We start from the raw sequence: 21,255 nt of genomic DNA on the forward strand, positions 1-21,255 counted from the left end.
TATACTAGTGTTTCACAGGCGAGTTTACGCATTGTATAAACAAACATTAGTTGACAGCGGACGTGCAATCGGTCTAAAAAATGGGCGGTTAAATAGAGGGATTGCTCAACGTTTGAATCAAAGCGTAGCCGCTATACAGCGAAGTTGGCAGGAATGGGTAAACTATGTCAGAGCACAGTTTGAGTAAGACAGAGATAGTTCTAGGGATATGGTAGAATGTGTAGACAGGGCGATTGCCAAAGCATCTCGCAGATTCTGAGTCATCATTATCAACGAGCTGATTCGTCTGATTCGTTATTTTCAAAGATCAGACACATAACTGGACTACCAAATTAAGAACTCGTGTTACTATTAGTCCTCACTTGTGCACAACGGCAAACACTTTTATATTGGTGCCAGGTTTATTCGGCTTAGAATTTCACTGACTGATGTAGAATTGTCTTGAACAATGAGTTCCACTTCAAATTGAGTTGTGATGACTAGCGAAACACTAGTGTACCGACAATGTTCTGGAGACATCCAAGATAGCAGTGAAATATTCACCTGACTCTTGTGTATCACATAACCTGATAGCAAGGCATTATAATCTGGAATGCCATTTTATTTGATTGTCAGATCTCACACATTATCATCTGTGACATCCTTACACCCTGGCAATAAGACTACAACATTCTACGCTTCCGTGCTATGTTCTTTTTTTCGAGATTCTTTGGGCTTACATTTCAACAGTATAATAATCGAACGGTACGGCAATTACTTATGCTGATTGTGTCTGTGGCTGTAAAACACATCCCTGGCCAGCAACCAACGCCCCCTAATACAGCACGTTTGAGGTAGATACGAAAACGCCAATAGTTGTCTCAGGATGTCATCGATCTTATTAGATAGCTGGAAAAACTTTGGCAAGAAATTCCACAAGAGGTCACGCGTTAACTCTATGAATCAATGCCAAGCCGGATAAACGCTTGCAAAGAGGCAGCTGTGGACAAAGTCATATTGATTTATTCACCTGTCTCGTGAACGGAAGATTCTATTACTCTCAAATTTAATTGTTTCTTTTTCTACACACATACAACACAGGTCATTTCATTCAACTTCGTCTTGGTGCGTCTTGCTTTTTCTACCCCCTTAAACTGCATTTCATTGAGCAATTAGAATTCTGTTGAATGGAACTTATCTACACTAGGTTATGGACCTGCCCTTCAAACAATTCACATAATTAAAATATCTATTTTCTATCTGTCACGTCTCTGCTGTTTTAAATAGGGAATTGCCATTCCGGAAAATGCAGAAATTTAAAACGACTAGAGCATTAGAATTACAGAATAAAATTAAATATTATTTTGGAAGTCTGAAAAACAAATAAAAGGAAAAACGGGAATATTATTGAGTTACCTTGTAATATATCGGACGGAGCCGTTGTTGAAGATCTTCAAAGCCATATGCACTTGTGCCAGTGGTTGCTTGAACTCCCCATGTTTGATGAAATAAATGTCAGGTGTCCATAGGCCCTGGTGGTGGGAGATAGCATTCAAGTACCTGTACCTGCCATTGTCTTGAAACCTAAGCCTTGGATCTTCCCAACTCTGATGTAACAGGAATTCTACTTCATATTTCTAGATAGTAGATATAAGAATAGTGAATTAAATACAAAGAATTGAACATATGCAAATCGCAGTTCGAGTTGAGTTTGAGGATTAATTACGTTTATTGTATGAAGACAATAACGGTTTTCCAAAAAGACATAAAGTATTGAAAGTTTGATTCTAGTAGCACATTATTTCAGATACTAAATTTTTAAACTTTTATTAATGGCATACAGATGATGAAATGCTTTAACTGTTATAGAATGGAAGGAAACTCACTTACTAGACTGGATTCATCTGGGGATGATAAGGACAATATAAGGACGGTAACGTTGACTAACGTAAAATCTGTAAAAAGAAGATAAATTTAAATATAATTCAATGTGAATAGAGAAAAATGCGAAAATGCATGAATTTATCCTCACAGATGTATAAAGGTGTAACTTCTCATACTAAAAGGCCTAGTGTTTTAAGTTTTCTTTAAGAAAAAATTAAAATTATGACATGGTTAAGCTCTGAACAGTCATGCAAAAATATGTTTTACTTTGCATGGTTAAATACTGCATGGTTTCACACTATAAAATTATTTTACACTGCTGGCTATTAAAATAATTATATCATGAAGGAAATCAGTTAAAAGAATCAAATTTATTTTGAAAATACATTACAATGAAAAGATGAAACAATTTAAATGACAGAATACTTTGAGGTACAAAACAGGTTAATCAGTACTCCGAACATTTATTGCTGGCAATAATAGCAACTGTTACACGACAGAACATGGAATCGAACTGAAATTGGATGGCAGTTACAGATCTTAGAATTCAGGTTTTCTCCAGCGTTCATCTGTTATACTGGTAGATGGACGTTGTAGTGCCAGTCTCTTTGTTATCTTTAATCAAACGTTTCAAACTAATGAATATTTGGAGAACTTGCTGGAAAAACCATGAGCTAAATACTCTATTTATTAAAGAAACATAGAACGGCGTGGTTAGTATGTTATCCCTTTGAAAGGTAGAACGAACAAGATCTCGAAGATAAGGCATAGCCATTGAAACCTTAGTAATGTAATTGTTGGTTATCTAAGTATTAGATATGCATAATAGATGTAAACCTAATAAGCATTCTATAACAATCCACACATCAATCACATCATCCCACAAAAGTGCTGGAGGGCTAAGATGATGAAGAATGCAAGCATCAAACTCGTTGGGACAGTGCCTTCACATGCGGATACGATCTTCATGATATTGCAAGCAAAACCGGAATTCTTCAGAAAACAGGACTCACTTTCCATATGCGCTACAGAATCCATCATTGTGAGTGTTGAATCCTATGCTGCAGCGTTCTTTGATGCTGCAGCAATGGGCATCTTTGCGCCGTACGTTCAGATATTTGAAGTTGAGAGTGCAGTCTGTTAAAATTACACACATCACTGTAGGTCGCCATACAGTGATTGTAATGATGATTTGTAATCCCGTTAGATACAATTATTCCGAAAATGAATTCTGAGACTTCGAAAGAAGAAGGTATAATTTCCTTCTTATTACGCGGGATCTAACATGACTTCTAATCCAAAAAACAACGAATAAACACAATCAGTGAAAAATCGGCATTTCAGTCTGCTTTTTTATACTTTCTCACTGTGTCATTACTCTTGCCTGAGATGTGAGCATACCTTGAAAACTAATTATTTGTTTACAGTAACACGTTCTGCCTTTCACGCGAATTTCAGGTTTGTTGTGTGCTTCTTTCATGGTACAGAAATTGTAATGGCCAAGAAGTTAACAGTACACGTATACTTCGAGCTGTTTGGAGTTTGGTTCTAATCACTGCATAATGGAATAAAATAAATGTCAGAGTAAAATAAAGCATGTTTTCATTTGATCTCGAGCAGCACATAAAAGTTCATTTTTAAAATTCCTCTCGTAGAAGTTTTAATATTATTGAAGAATATTTTCTTTGAATTTTCAATTCAGTTGTCTGCTGGCAACAAAAAGGTCTTAATTTAAGATATGTGTTGATGTTCGATACGCTTTTGTTTCGAACAAAGAAAGTTATCAAATTATCACAAATTCCGATGGCAATCGCCATGGAACTTTCAGAGATGATCAAATATATATATATATACAGGATGGTTATAATTAAAGTTCCACTTTGAAATGATCATAAAAGAAAAACTACTGAACCAATTTGAAATACTGTAGAGATAAAAATATATGTTTTCAGCATATAAAACTAATGTTGTATTATTATGAAAAAAGGAATTTTTGATATCTCGATTTTAACGATATAAAAGAGTTAAATAATAAATAGCCTTTTGGAAACTTATAAATACAGCATTTATCACAAAAATCTTGGAGACCATCGTATCATATCAGTTGACCCAATTTAAAACAAAGACAAGTCAAAATAAATTTATATAAATTCCCATGTGTAGCTTAAACTGCTGCAGAATGCAGTAAATCTAGATTGAGCAAACTCTTAGAGATACAAAATAATGTGCAAATCAAGTTATGTCACTGAAATAGTAAATATTCGTTACTGCCATGTAGCTTGACAAGGAACCGAAACTTTAATGCCAAAGATAATCGGAAATTAGACAATGCCACATACTAAACATCTAGATAATGGAATGGAGTAGAGAAAGGGCAGAAGTTAATCAGGCAGAAATGACTCTGCCATTGTATCAGAGGAATAAGAAAATAAATCGAGTATTTGTACAAAAGCACTGCATTTACTGTCAACGAACAAGAACAATAAGCAGTAAAAAATAAGTAACGAAACATCAATAAAACATCATAAGAAAAGCATCGTAGGCAAGAGGAGGACGTTTGAATGAATTACGATTCGAATGAACCTTTGATGTAGTTTAAAATTTAAGCTTAGAAAATAGGTTTCCACAAAAAAATCTAGTAGTTTTTCACGAAAAATTAAACGTTAAAAATAAACTTCAATTTTTGAAATCTGACGAATACACGACGAGTGTATTTCCAATTACACCACGAAGGCCTCCAGAAAGGAGGGAGGAAATACCTTATAAGTTTTTGTCAAACATATTTGTATGTATATATGTATTTCATTATTTATTTATATCGCTAAACTATACAAGAATTGCTACCTTTCTTTATTTTATTTTTTTATTTCTTTTTTATTTTTTTTATTTCATTAACATTCTTCCGAAAATTGTAAATAGTTACCACAGCATTTTCTAAAGAATTCTAACTTAAAACAAATAAAGAAAAAGGTCATAAATGTATTTTGGAAAGACCAAAAAGCTTGTTCAGCTTCGAAGTTTCAGTTACTCACAAAAATTCCCATATGGTAACACGTGGTCTGAAATTCATTTGAAATTTTCTGCAATAATACTCCAACTTACGTTTCTCCCAACTACATAATATTATACTTACGTCGATTAGCTCAGAGTGTTAGGAAAAAAGTTTCTTTTAGTTAAGGCTCTCTTTGAGATAATTGTTTATTTATACATTTGGAATCCCAGAAAAAAAAGAGCTTGAAAATCTAACGAAATTGATTGGAATCCGATAAAAAGTTATTATGACGATGTCAAAATGATATGAAAGAGTAAACTTCCTAAATTTTAGAATGGATTAGTCTACGTTGTGATTGTTTTCGTCTTACCAATTGTTTACTTGTGGACTTTGGGTGCCTGAATTCTGATGCATGAAGCAACAATAGTGAAGAGCTTCAAGAACACGAAAATATCTAATGATCATGATAGTTCTGAAGATCACTGCATTTGCGAAGGTATAATGAACAGTAACAAAGATGGCGACCACTTACAAACTGTAGCAGATAACGAAGCCAGCAGATCCAGCAGCATTAATTGATTTGAGGCTTAGAGAATAACGGTGGAAAACAATAAAAGCAACCGAGATTCAAGATACAGGGAGTACAAATGAAGATATTTCGTTAGATATTGCTAACGTAAATATTACTCTGTATTCTTATTGGAATGTAGTCTTATTTTAAATAAATTAGTTACCGGTAGTTTAACTATGATTTTTCATTTGTTATATTATTATCATAACCGCTTCTTTTGGAAATTAAATTATTCGAATAATTTTCCTCTCTCAATTTTCTTACGGTAAAACTTATAAGGCGGGACGTTTTTTAAGAATTATTTTATTTACGGTAAAGCAATCGAGCGTTATCTACTTAAGAGGAGGGATGCTTCAGTGGAGGACGTTCTAAGGAAATTAATTGCCTCTTGTTCGAGCTACATACGGAAAAAGTTACGAAAATTTCCATGCAACCAACTCTTTCGCCAGCATTTCATCTTGGTTTAAAATGCAAGTAATTGGCAGTTTTACCGCTCGGCCGCTGATAAGCCTCATAATCAGATTCATTTTTGTCCTCAAAGACTCTATTCTTGTAACGAGATTCTCCAGATTCATAACTGTGATGAAAACAGCGCACATTTGTGAGTATTAATAATTTTTACAATACATGGGGATGTCATGATTTACATCCTTTTTAAATTTCCATATTAAGACCGCAAGTAAAATATTTTTTGTGTTTGTGGTGAAAATTAATTATCTGTTTTGATTCTTACTTTATTGTTATAATTAATTACCTTCTTTGACTCTTCTTCTGTTTTGATATTTACTCTTCGTGGAAATATTTTTCTCGATTTACATGTCATCGAATCTCGACACAGATGTCTGCTTAATTCTGGAGTATTGTTGTATCATTTAAATAATAATAAAAGTAATCAAAATAGAACGATGCGCACTAAAAATACATAAAACATAGTGATAAGATTATTTAACTTTTCTTGCCATGACACAACTGTTTTTTTTAATTAAGATTCTAAATAAAACTTGATTTTATCAAATAAACATGCGTATTTGAAACCAATCTCATTTCAAGCAGGTCCGTCCAACTTTTAAATTATGAGCTAAATTATCCTATGTTTTTTTACTTACTTTATACCAAATCTCAATCTTTTTTTTTTTTTTTTTTTATATATATATATATTTTGACGATATTTATTTTGCTACACGCAAGCCTTAAATTAGAGAAGAAAATACTATATTAGAAAAATATTTGAAGTCTATGTTTCAGCATTTAGTACAGGGTTTGCTAAAATTAAGTTTCAAAAATACAAGTGTTCAAAATAGATGTATATAATTGCATCAAAAGTAAACATAGTTTTGAATTTTCTAATAATCAAACAAAGCAAAATGATGTGATGTGTTATAAATCAGGAAAAGCAAAGTAAATGTTTCAGTTGTTCGTATTAATAAATGAAGCCGAGAGAAATTTAAAATGGTGCAAAGTACACTCTTTTCCAAAAACATCGAAGTACCATGAGGGAAGTGGTTGTTTTTGATGAAATTGAAAATGTGTATAGCTCATAAACAGATAATAAAATTATTAAAAAATCAAGGTCATAGTAACTGTTCACGGCTCACAATCACCCATTGAGTATTCAAATTTGAATTCAAGGAGTGGTAGAGGTTCCTAATGTCTCTTGCGACACATTCTGCCAGGCATTCATCAGTTGTCGCTCCAGATCTGCGATATTTTGTGGTGCTCGAATTTGGCGGCCTACCATATTCCAGACATTCTGGATTGGTGAAACGTATGGTGATCTTGCTGGCCAAGGAAGAGCATCAACCGCATGGAGACAGCCCAGAGGTATGCGAGAGGTATGTAGCCTGGTATTATCTTGTTCGGAATGGCTCTAGGATGACGTGCCATGAGGGGTAATGCAACCGGCCGCAGGATGATATTAACATATCGTTGAGTGTTAAAGATGTACGGAGGATGACTAAAGATGATCTGCTGTCATAAGATATAGCGCCCTACACCATCACACCAGGGGTTATGGCTGTATGCCTTTGTAAAACAAAGGCTGATTGGGACCGCTGGCCCCGTTCTCTCCAGACGCGAACACGGTGGTCATCTGCTTCAAGAGTGGAACTGGATTCATCGCTGAACACTATTGTAAACGCAACGTATTAATTTTATTTAAAATGTATTTTCCCGATTGGTAAGGTAAAAAAATGAGTCACATAGATGCATTGAGCCGATCGCCAGTTGATCAGCCAGAAGAAACTTTAGACTCTATAATTGAAAACAACTTGGAAGTTTGTTTAACGCTAACGATAGATGAACAAATTCTTATGATTCAGCATTCAGATCCAGAATTACGCAAATTAATAGACATTTTAAAGAAAAAGATAAATGATAGAACGAATGCAGAGAAATATGTAACTGAAAATTACGTCTTGATGAATAACCGATTGTTTCGTAAAGTGAAAGATCAGGAAAAGGAGAAATTGTTATATGTCATACCTAAATCGATGAGAAAAGGTATTGTAGTAAAATTTCACGATCTTTTGGGACATTTTTCAGCAGACAGAACTGTTGCCAAAATCAAGGAATCATACTGGTTTAAAGGAATGAAACGATATGTTATGAGTCACATTTCGATGTGTTTCGAATGCCTAGTAAATAAAATGCCTAGTGGTAAGAAACAAGGAGTACTGCATCCAATTAGACCTGGTAGAAGACTTTTTGCAATTATACATATAGATCATTTAGGACCATTCGTAAAAAGTTCAAGAGGAAATACAGAATTATTTGTAATAATTGATAATTTTACGAGATTTACACGCTTATATCCTATGAAAAGTACTGCAACCAAGTATGTGTTAGTTGCATTGAAGAGTGTTGTAGATGATTTTGGGTTACCAGAAAAAAATATCAGCGATAGAGGAACATGTTTCACAGCGAAGGAATTTCGAGAGTACTGTCAAAATAATGGAATCAGTCATACACTCAATTCAACTCAACATCCAAGTGGTAATGGAATGGTGGAAAGAGCAAATCGAACAATTTTGGCTACGATTAAAACGAGTATGGAAAATCCGAATCAGAGAGACTGGGACAAAAAGATTAAGGAATGAGAAAGAAATTTAAACAATATGATAAATAAGACTACAAATAAAACTCCTTTCGAAATGCTTCACGGTTATTCACCAAAATTTAACGACGGATTGATGAGGATGATTACAGATGAAGACGCAGATGAATGGGAGAATCCAGTAATCTTACAGAATGAAGCTAGAAAGAGAATTGAAGATATGCAGATGAAAATGAAAGCAAATTATGACAAGAAGAAAAGTAATTCTTTAACATTCGAACGAGGAGAAATAGTAGTTATGAGAAGAGTACCTAAATCAACTGGAGAATCAACCAAAACACAACAAAAGTATCGAGGACCTTTGGTAGTTACAGAAGTTTTACCAAATGAGACCTATAGAGTGACTCAATTAGAAGAGAAGGTGAAAGGACATTTCTTTAGTACGACAGCTCATGTGAGCCAATTAAAGTCATACCAGTGTCAAGCTGCCAGAATCAGAAGAAGACGATGATGATGGTGATGACATTGTTACTGAGGATAACGATAACAACACGCCGCATATTACTAAAACTTGGACACGGAAAAGGAATAGAAAACGACGGTGAATCTATACGACAGCTAAAGACTTTCGAACTATAAACATTAATATTACAGATTTAATTTTTTAAATATAAGTTCTTAATGTTCCGAGGTCGTAACTAAGTCAGGATGCCCGAATGTAAGCGCAACGTATTAATTTTATTTAAAATGTATTTTCCCGATTGGCAACAACAGTTTTTTACAGAACGATAATATTTTTGAACTGTAAGTTTTTGAGCAGTAATGTTGACGGTAATGTTTCTGAATAAAGCAAGTATTTAACAATTAATGTTTGACGGAATGTGTTTTTAATAAAGGAACTAATTAAATGCTAACACTATACGATGTCAGTCTGATGGCAGCCATAATAATCGGCTGCAACACCACTCCAGACGACTCCGCAGCCGATGTTGTGGGGTCAAAGGCAAACGTATTAAGGCCTCTGTGAGCACAACCCCACCTCAGACAAGCGCCGTGGGATGTTGGACGGTACCACGGGAAGTATAGACGTGACTGTAGTGCGTTGAACAGTCGAAAATGATACAGTTGGGGCTGTTCGGGCCTGGAGAACAATCGTTCTATCTTGCCTCGCATTTGTGCTCCTTGGCCTTCCAGAGCCTTCATTTCGTCAGCAGTTTCCTTGAAGCAACCATTGCTGCCAACACATTTGCACAGCAGTGTCTGTACGCTGCAGGTGTCGGCTTATTGCTCGGTATGACCACCCAGCTTCACGCAACCGTACAAATGCGACCACGTTCGAAGTCGTTTAGTTGTTTGTAAGGTCTTCGATATCGTCGTCATGGCATCTTTAGTTGCTTCTTTACGGAATTACAATGGCAGCAACAAAAAACGATAAATTTTCCACCTCTCTTACTGGTTTTATACTTTGCGAATTGCGCTCTAGAAATGCGCGCTATGATCGCAATTTCTGCTCATTTGCCTTCAAACTTTGATCATTTGCATGTTCGATCAAAGTGCGTTTGCATACAAATTTCGTCACGATCGCAAAAGTCCTTCTTGGTGGTTCGTTTTTTTTTTTTTTTTGCAAAAGAGTGTATTATATATTTTTTTGGATCGAAAAATACGAGATACTTTATTTACAATCAATATTACTACTTTCAAAATAAATGTAAGTGTTTGGTATCGTATTAAAAAGACAAGAAACGACAACAAAAAATGTTAAAACTAAAGATTCACGTAAATTAAACTGTGAAAAAGGATTTTTATGTTTAAGCAGTTCATCATAAAAACTCATGAAGCAAAAGAACCGAAAGACATTACATTTGATTACAAAGAAGGAAATTCACTTTATTGATGATTTATTACTTTGATAGGTAACAAAGAAGAATTAAAAAGTAATCTAAAAACCCGATAACCTGAATTAATGTTAAAAATAACATATAGGCAAAAAATTAAGTTTCTCTAAAATGAATATAGTAAAATCCTGATGTTAATTGTTTTTTGAAAATTAATATAAACGGTATGACTATCTAGATAAACTCAGTAAAAAAAATTTTTTTTTGTCAAACACCTATCCTAATGTTATCTCTAACAAAATTATTTTGGTAAATTAAAATTATCAACCCCAAATAATTTTTATATACGTTCAGAAATCAAAGCGCTCAATATATGTAAATAATTAAGAAATATTAACAAAAAATTATTAAATTTGAATGATTAAGAATTTTTGTTCCCCTCAACTTCAAGCACGAGAAAGCATATTATTCCATTCACCAAAAATCTTTCAAATTAGTAGAAAAAAGTAATTACAGAAAACATTCTGAAATTAATTTCATGAAAAAGTTTAATTTAATCTGATATTTCTGTAACTGCTATAATAAACAGAAATTGTAAGCTGTGTTTGGAATTAAGGTCTATGTTTTTAATAACAATTATGTGTTCTTCTCAGCGCGGATAGATGTAAACTCAAACAGTGGAAGTCTAAAATCGATTCTGAACTTTCTACACGAAATGGATTTTCACTGAAATTTATTAAGGTCGGATGCAAATGGATTGTGTCAGCACTTACTGCTCGGCCGCATTCGATAGTCATATCGCTTGCGATCCAAGATGACGTCCAATATTTGCTTATCGGTTTCAGATTCAAACCTGTAGAAAAAGAAATGTGAAATTAGTAATTCATATTTTTTTGGCAACTGAAAATGAACAGCAAAAAACAAGAAAAGTGAATCGTTTTTATGGAAGTTTAATGGCGTAGAATTCAATTGACCATTATTAAAAGGAAAATTTATGTACGCGTCCTAGTTATTGCTATGAATAATTCCAAGCTTTCATGTTGAAAAAAACTTTTCGGTGAACGGGATTGTGTAAAGGAATAATTTCGTTGCATAGATACACGATTGTCCAGAAACAAAACTTACCGTTCATATCTGCGACGTCAGAATAAACTAAATTATTAAAATATTTCTTTTATTTTTGCTCTGTGAGTTTGATAAGTGCTAAATGAAATCCAAAATTGCTTACTAAACTTTAAATTTTATGCCGCTATGGCGAATGGTTATAGCCTCAAAATCAATTTGGAAGGCAATTTTTATGTTAACTGAAATTAAGCTTAGTGAAAACTTCAGCTGAAAGCGCAGCACCACACATTTTTAATGACACTTCAGTCATTAGGATTATTAGTAATTCAACATTTCTGCCATACCTGCTTTGGTATTTTTTAAATTTTAAATACAACTGCATTACCATTACATATTTATATGCTATAATTTTAGTTTCATTTGATTATTATTAAAACTTGAAAATATTAAAATGTTGAGAATTTTGTTATTTGCTTACTTGCTTACTAAGCTAATTGAAATAATTTCTTTTACCAGTTTATGGTAATTTCCTTTGATACTCTACATATATAAGTACAGCCTTTACTATCACTTCAGCCTTTTCGCGTAACTTCCTTACAGAACAGTTTTATCAAATTAGCGTAGGCGTACTGAAAATTTTTAATACCAGAAAATGACAATTTAATAATTTTTTGTTTCTCTTTGTTATAAGTCAGGACGGATCTGATAACCCAAAATTTTACTTTTGGACAATAAACAAGGAGAGAATACAAACTCTTTGCGAGACTGTATTTACTTTTGTTTTATTTCAGAGAGAGCTACTGCTAGAACAAATGCATTAAAAATTTTAGTGAATATCAGTTAAATCTCTCTTGATATTTGGATGCAATTATGCACTCATTATTCCGATTAGTAGTGAAATTAACGAAGGGTAGCTTCTGCGCCAATGATTTTGGCTTCAAATTGGGTTAAGGAATGGATGCATGTGACTTCAGTGTCGTTGCTGAAACAGGACTTAAAACGCAGTAATCAGAAATTGTGCGTGCGTACGTAATAATTGTACGTGAATATGGTTAGGAGACTTTCGAAATCCCTTCTCTGAAATGAAGTGTATTCAGTCATACCATCGCGATGGTCAACAAAAACAACAAAAACCGTGGCCAAAGACAAGAACCTCTGATTCGCACATAATTATTCATAGAGCCGATCACAACTGGTTAAGGGATTAGTAGTAATGACAGTTAGTAAGGGAATACATTCAGCAATGTAAATTAAATACATTTTAAAGAATTATAAACACATTTTGACGAATTTTTTTGTTTCTAAATGATAGAAAAATTTTAAGTATTTTAACTCAAATTTCAAGTTGAAATCTGAATAAATATTTTTTTAGAATTATTACTACAACTCACTGTTTTTACTTCCTTTTACGAAGTAAAAAGGAAGTATTGTAATCGCGAAAGGTTTCAGGTATCATATGTCAACGAAAATATCCATTTTTGACAGTTATCGAATGCAATTTAACGAGTTTTTTGCGTGACATCTGTACGTAAGGATAGAATAAAGGACTCGTTTCCTCCAAAAAATTATAAAATATATTTAAAATGAATTCTGAAGGGAATTTTTCGTGGCGTCTCCGCGTACGTATCTTGCATAACTCAAAAACGAGTAGCCCCAGAACGTTGAAATTTTGTATGTAGAACTACAATAACATGCAGATGTGCACCTTCTATTTTGGTTGCAATCCTATATATATATATATATATATAAGCGATAAGCAACGGAAGACGTGGGCACTGTCCCTTTTACATATATATATATACGAATTATATATATATATATATATATATATTTCCACTCTTTTACTCGGCGCAGTGATCTATGTACATTTTTTGCTTTAAATATGATTGAATTATGTTGTTCTTATCTTCCGGTTAAGGTTTTTATGCCTTTAGTAAATCTGTATGCAATATTTGTGGATTTATCAACAATTTAAAAGTTGTTTAAGTGCGGCTAAGCCTAATTATTTTTGCCATGTTTGTTTATATTTGAAACTTAGCAGAATAGTGGATTTGTTACCAATCTAGAGAAACTAAACTTCGTAACAACGAAGTTAACGCCCCTTTTTATTATTGCGAATTAAATCATGCTTGATGCATTCTGGAATTTATTCGAGGAAATAAGTGTTTAAGATCTACTTCGTAATTTTTAATATAGCTATTTTGAGTTTTTATGTATTTTTGCCTTGTCGCCAAGTGAGAACTGAATTAATTGTATGAGAAGCACTGAATCGTCTGTGAAAAACTGTTTCTTTCTTTTTTTTTTTTTTTTTTGAAACAAATATAGTACATTTTAAAGAGTGCAGAAAAACTGAATGAATTTCAGAAAACTGAATGAGATTTAATTCAATCCAATAAGTTTAAATGAAATGCAAGAAAAAATGCGCATAATTTAATATTCCGCACAAGGAAGTCATGTGGTATACGTATTAAATTTTTTATTCTAGTCACAAACTAAATTTTAAAGTAAATACACTAAATTTTAAAGCAAATACACTAAATTTTTAAGCAAATTTAAAGAGCATTTTTTAACTTCGTTACTTGAGCTTTGACAAGGAACCTACAGAATTATACATTATAAAAATAATATTTTAACCAAAAGTAATGCATAGTAACAAAAGAAAAACAACACTGGTCAGAAAGCATCAATAAATAACTTTGATTTTTAACGATGGTAGCCCTTAAATATTACAATTGGTATTTTAGGTACACCAATTTGTTTTATTTATGTAATTCCTTTATTTCTAAAAAATGTTATTATTGGTTCCATAGAAAGTGAAAGTAAGGAAAGCAGTTTAAAGAAAACAAGAGCGACTTATGAAGTACTTCATATTAAGGAATTTCATGATAGCTAAGCAAATTTTATGACTTGGATATGTACCATAATTTCTCCTTTTCGTTAGCCCTCACTATGATTCAGATGAGATTAAAGAGAATTTAAGGCAAGGATTTTGAATATTTTGAACATAAAACTTTTGGCAATGAAGCTGGCAGTCTTACTATCTATCGCCCAGCTCTGACAGTTAATATTCCGGCATTTTCCATTTGCTAGCAGAAGTTAAATTGTGGCATTAATGTTTGAGCTAGTTTAGTTAGATCAAATTCGCGTAGTCCGGGCTAAGACCCCTTTCTAAATTGTAAATTATAGTTTATATTATTTTGATACTCGCAATTGGCGAAGTTTTGATTGTGTCTCTTCTTCAGCATGCTGGTTCCTCTCTTCAACTGAAGCTTAAATATAACGGTTTATTATAAACCTTCGTAGGACTTTGCCGTCCATTTTCAGACAAATCAATAATTTACTTAGCAGTCTAATAGGGTTTGAAGGACTTTGAGGCAATATTATACAGGCTCTATATCATTACACGAGGAAAATGAAAGTTGCTTAGAGTAAGATTAAAATACAGTTGGATTTCCATTGATGCATTCGCACAACAGTAATTTTCAAATAATCAACTTCAGCAGCAATACAACAACTGAATTCAGATAAGGATTTCGGTTCCTTAATCAGCAAGAAATTAACTTTTGAGGTATATCTCGCGTTAAATAAAAATTCAGACTTAACGTTACAAACCATAAAATTTAATTATTGCAAAATTTCTTTGGCAGCTAAATATAAATAACACAAGGAATGGCATTTTCGCAATATTCCCTAGATAATACAGTTAAATACTAATTCAGTAATATGTCAATTTAATTATTCCCTTCTCTCATTTGAGAACTCAAACCAAAACATTTCATATCCGTTGTTTAAAACAGTTTTCATTAAACCTAGGTTGATAGTTACAATTAAATGTAAATAATTGTGTTTGTATGACAAGTAATGAATTTAAATATTTACACTTGATTACACAATTTAAACAATTACACTATCTTAACATAAAATATGCGTAATTATCAGTTAAAGAGCGGGGGTTATGTGCTATTGAGTATATAGCTTTCTACGAGGGTAAACTCAAAAATAAAACACAATAAAGTTATAAGTTCCTATGTTTTCTCTTTAGTCAACTATTTGTGTTTTTAACTTTATTACTGAGTAATCATGCATGTCAACTTGAATTTTTTAAAAAGTAAACTTTTTTATATAAAAGGACATAGCATTAATACAAAAACTCTGAAAATCAGTGGACCAATTCCTATATTTAATTTTATTTAAACGTTTTTATCTTATTATATGAATTCAAAATAGAAAAATTAGCATTTGATGTGCATACTGCTTATACAAATCTTCATTTCTTTAAATATGGATGCCATACATTTACTTTTCGCATAAAGACTTTCAGAATAAGACATAATTTTATGAAAGCAATTTCAGAAAACTGAATGAGAAATTTTTATAAATAAAAACCTTTTATATGGTTCTCTTAAGTAAAATATTTTAAGGTGCATTCATTAAGTTATTAAGAAATCAAATATGAAACATGTCACATTTTTTTACAGAAAATTCAGCAATGAACTATGTAACTTTCTAATACAGGTTATTGACCAAAATTTAGACTTATGTGATCAGATTTAGAGGACAAATACAAAGCAAAAGTTGAGTTTTTAGTCCGTTAATGGCTCCTCATCATTCAAAATAGCATTTGCTATTAAATTTGTAACCAAACCACTCAAAATATTAATTATTATATAACTTCAAATTTTGTATGTAAAAGAAAGGAACCTAGGAACATTTCCTATTTAATTTACAACAACAACAACAAAACTTAGCAACCGCAATTATTACTTTGAGGAAATATGTAGGAAAATTATGTTTAAATGTGCAGATCTCTTTTAACAACAGAATTGAAACTGTGCTCACAAAATTTATATCCTGCATTTTGCGAAACTATGTAACGGAAAGCACATTTTCTGCCACCAAATATTTAAGAAAATATAACATATATCCATTTTTTTCCCGAGCATCTTGCGGAGCCAGGTTTTCTTCTAATGACTTGAGATATATTTTAGACTAATCGAAACGTTTTTATTTAGAGAAATACATTTTAATTCTAATGATTGGACCATTGCTAATACTTATTTAATGGCACAATAAATAATTTGGTCTCAGGCACCTATTCGACGGCTAAAAATGTCCCAATAATTAAAATTATCCTAAAATTACAGCCAATCAAAAGTTCTAAATATACAGGTACAGATTATAGCAGTTAAGAGTTCAACAGAGAATCTTAAAATGAGTGTACGGTATATATATATATATTATCATCGATTGCTAGCATTCAAGAAAACAGGAAGTAAATTAATTATAGATATATAATTTGTTACGGGAAAAGACGCAGAGGAAGAAGGCCCAAACAATCAACTTAATCACAGACGTTGTTACATAATTATGATTCACAATGAAACAACAAAGTCAATGCCAGGAAATCAATCTCATTCTACAGGACTCGAACTGCAAATAAAACATTAAACTAAATAATTTAAAATTCCTTTAAATTAAATTCCTGTAGGACTTGAACTGCAGAAATTTAGTTTAAACGTTGATTCTTCATAGAAAGGGTGCACATATTATGAGAGAAGCCTTACCGTAGCATAATGTTGTAAGTTACTGAGTTTAATGTGTTTTGCTGTCATGAATAAAGTAAATTCTTATACGATTGAGTAGGGACTTATAGCTAAGACTTGGAGAAAGTATTGCAGGCATAAACGAAAGATGTAAAAGACCGTTTTTCTAAACTCAAAATGTAGAACATAAGGCACGCTTGGTGCTCACAAACTCAGCCAGCATTTATGATTATTAATTAAAATAAGAATTTCAAATTTTAATCTAAGATATTAACCAAACGGCTACGCAGAGATATTTAACGCGAAAGTTGGCCCTTTTACCTACACAGGCGTTAAAAGCATTATTAACAAGAATAACTTGTAGAGACATTAGGATTTTTTGGAAGCCAGAGAGATGAAAAATATGCAACCGCCTTCGCAGGGAATCGAACTACGGACCTCTGGATGTGAGAACATAAAATTCTCACGCCGTTCAGCTTATCTTCATCGCTACTGTAATCGTAATCGCTGGACTGCTACGTGCGCCGCATGCATTAAAACTGGACAGAATGGTTTTTCGCTCTCTTTCTGCTGACGACGTTTCAACCGAGTGTGTGGGGGTTTTCGGCACACACATCTCGTCTTCGTATTATGGAGCATCACTCACGTCTATCTGCTATATTATTTTTCCCTGAATTGGATGAGAAGATATGTTCCATTTTCTAGAAAGTGCAAGATTTAGTGATAAGTATTTTGGATGCAAATTAATCTGTCGTAATGCGAGACCAAAGGTAAACCTACATTGAATGTCTGAATTGTGCCGTTCCCAATATGTGTAGACCTGTTTCGTCAACCTCGGGAGAAGCCGACCATGTGCTCAAAGAATAGAGATGTATGATAAAAGAAGGGTCCTTATGTTTGTAGGGTTTATATTTATTTTAACTAACATTTATTTTAAGTTTAAACTATCTTTCCTGTCAAGCCTTACTTTCCCCTGGAACTGCCAATGCCAGAATATGTAAATTTTAGTAGAACGCGCAAGGATTCAAATTATCAGCGGAAGTATTCTGATTTAAATAGGAAGGAAACGAGCTCGGTGTGTGAGATTCTTACTTCACGAGCGCGGAGGTAGTTAGCGAGAAATTGAAGAACCCCGCGTTTCGGCCTATGTGCTTGGCGGAAAGTAGTGTTAATCGTTCAAGTGAGCTTCAAGTCTGCTGAATTAGCAGCGGTATTGTAAAACGCGGTGAGTTAGTTATTTTAGAGAGCCTCGTAGTTAGAGTCTTGTCTTTAGTTTCTTTTCAGGTTATTATTTTTATTTGACCGCCGAGTTGGCGCCGTCTGTAAGCGTCAAGAGCACGCAATTGTAATTTATTACGTTGAATAAAAAGGGACTTAAGCCCTTTACAAGACTCTGTGTTTTATCCTGTTTTCACAGTCACCTCTTGGTTGCGTGCAAGTTGGAGGCACGCAACGTTACATTGGCGCCCGAACACTTATCGAACTGAAATGGCCGAAAACTGGATGGAAGCCGCTGGACAACACCAAGAAATGACAAGCCAGTTAGAAGGATTTGGATACCTGGTCCAGACTTTGAGAGCGTCAATCAAGCCAAACGTCCATTTCGACGGAAAAAATTCGGTGGCGGTATATCTAGAAGGTCTAGAAAACCACTTTCAGCTCTACCCTGTTCCCGAAAGACAAAAAGTTGCCATCGCCACATCAGCACTAAGAGGACAGGCCGCGCTATGGTGGGAAAACATAGGCAAATTTTTATTAGGGGAATTTGGAAGCCAGACATATATATTTGAAAATTTCAAAAAATCGTTAGTAAAGGCCTTCCCCATAGTGAAAGATCGCGCACGGCTGGAAGCCGAACTATATAGTTTCTATCAACGGGATACAGCAGAATTGACGAACTTTATTCTACGAAAAATTAAGCTAACGGATATGCTGTATGGAAAGAAACCCGATGCGGAGATTATTGAAATAATATTACCAAGATTGTTACCCGCTGTTCAAGACTACTTTGAAATTAGAAACCCAAGCACATTGCAGGAACTCTTCGAATTGGCGGTGAAGTTTCAAAATCGCAGAATAGCGGAAAAAGCTAGAGGGGCATCGTATTCTCAAAGTAACCGAAGGCAATCTTCAAATGAGCAGACCAGAAATGCAAACCGCTCTTATGGGGGAAAGAGCTATCAAGCTAACTCATCGAACCTCGAAGGTCAAGGCCCAAAAAGGAAATTTGAAAACAAACGTCCGCGTACCCAGAAGGCAGAAGTTGAAAGGAAAGTTTTAAACGAGTAGAGGGGCCTGTGAACGCGAGGTTCCAGACCCCGGAAGTTTTGAAAAAAACCCTAAAGAAGACACTTAAATACGGTCATCGTAAAGAACTCACAGTTACCAATTATACAAGTCCTGGTTGGCGATGTACCAGTAAAAGCCCTCATCGATACAGGAGCAGAAGGAAATTTTATGAGTGAAAATTTCCTCAAAAAGAATTTTTATAGGGTACGATTATTTAAAACCAAAAATACGGAAATTATAGCGGCGCAAGGAAAAACATGTCACTGCATCGGGAAATTATCATGAAACTTACAGGTAAAAGAGGAAAGTCTCAAAGTATTAATTTTTGTGGTGAAAGATCTGCAACATTCTCTTATTTTAGGTATGGAATTTTTAAGGGCCGCGAGGGCCAAATTAAATTTTCAAGATAGTTCCGTGGTGTTGGAGATGGACCAGAGGGTGGTGGAACCTGTGGAGACACCGCAATTGGACCTTAGCCATCTGAATGACCATGAAAGTAAAGCAATACAGCAAGTGGTGAGTAATTTTTTTCATTTGTTTTCAGAAAAACCAGGAAACTGCCAAATAGTGACGCACAAGATTCAATTAAATGCCGAAAAACCTTGTAGGACTAAACCTTATCGGTATGATAAAAAAAAAGACGTAATCATCGAAGAACATATTCAGGAGATGTTAAAGAATAAAATAATAACGCCCATAAATAGTGAGTACGCGAGTCTAGTCGTACTATGTAGGAAAAAGAACGAGTTTCCTCCTTCGGATAAAAGGGCTTGGAGGTTTGCTATTGATTACAGAAAACTAAATAGTATTACCAAATTTCCAGTTTACCCTTTGCCGCTTATAGACGAGATCATTAGACAGATCAAATCGACAAGATATATGTCTACTTTGGACTTAACGTCTGGCTACTATCAAATAGCTATGAGACCCGAAGATATACATAAAACCGCGTTTATAACAAAATCGGGCACTTATGCATTTTTACGCATGCCTTTTGGGTTGTGTGGGGCCCCATCAACATTCCAGAGAGCTATGGACATTGTTGTAAAGCCTGTCCTAGGAAAATCAATAATCTATCTAGATGATATAATTATAACGAGTAGTACGTTGGAACAACACGTAATGTTACTGTTACACGTAATGTTACACGTAATGGTACGTTAATGATCTAGAAGAAGTTTTTAAATTATTAAAAGAGGCCGGTCTTACAATTAACGCCTCAAAATGCAAGTTCGCAACTAAAGAACTTAAATATTTATATATATAAATATAAATATAAAACGGTTATAAAATTTCGCAAAAGGGTATAGAAATGCAAGATTCAAAAATAAAGGCTATTAAGAATTTCCCACCGCCCAAAACCGCCAAGAAACTTTCTTCTTTTCTTGGGTTATGTTCTTACTATCGATCTTTCATAAAAGATTTCGCTAATATTGTTGAACCACTCTTAGTAATCAAAAGAAAAAGGGCTAAATTTACGTGGGCCCACAAGCGGCCGAGCGGTAAATTCGCTGAACACTGGTAGTTCGGTCCGAGGTTCGAATCCCGCGAACGGGCTGGCTGCATGGGCGTTTTCGTGGTTTTCCCCGTGTGTAACGTGTATACGAGCCAGTTTCCCTTAGAAAGTCCTCCACAAAAGGCATCCCTCCCCTTAGGCAGATAGCCCTCGTGTGCTTTGCCATAATTAAATACACCATATAAACACCATAAATTTACGTGGACAGCGGAAGCTAACACAGCTTTTGAAAGATTAAAAGAAGCGCTTATTAATGTCCCTGTTTTAAAATTCCCTGAGGGGGACGAAACCCTGGAAATTGCGGCAGATGCGTCAGACTATGCGGTGGGTGCGGTTCTTATGCAAAATAACCATCCGCTGGCATTTTTTAGTAAAACATTGAATCAGACACAAAGGAATTATACAGCTACAGAAAGAGAAACATTAGCCGTATTAATGGCTGTACACAAATTTCGAGTTTATTTCGGCAAATCGCCAGTAACAGTCTTTTCGGATCATGCGGCTGTTGGTAGACTTTACTCGGGGAAAA

General features: G+C 34.0%; 1 protein-coding gene across 6 annotated transcripts in view; it reads right to left on the minus strand.

Moving 5' to 3' along the window:
• Positions 1-21,255, minus strand: part of LOC118179667 (glutamate-gated chloride channel-like) — a 683,063-nt gene that overhangs the window by 98,559 nt on the left and 563,249 nt on the right. For all 6 annotated transcript variants that reach the window (XM_085825825.1, XM_085825798.1, XM_085825832.1 and 3 more), the window contains 3 exons: positions 11,087-11,166; positions 1,870-1,934; positions 1,396-1,616 (listed from right to left, as the gene is read on the minus strand). In XM_085825825.1, coding sequence (XP_085681951.1) covers positions 1,396-1,616; positions 1,870-1,934; positions 11,087-11,166 — 366 coding nt within the window. The remainder of the gene's footprint in view (positions 1-1,395; positions 1,617-1,869; positions 1,935-11,086; positions 11,167-21,255) is intronic.

Source organism: Stegodyphus dumicola, chromosome 1 (genome assembly GCF_044657685.1).
Source record: "Stegodyphus dumicola isolate Sdum_Otavi_A_Nest chromosome 1, ASM4465768v1".
Lineage (NCBI taxonomy): Eukaryota > Metazoa > Arthropoda > Arachnida > Araneae > Eresidae > Stegodyphus > Stegodyphus dumicola.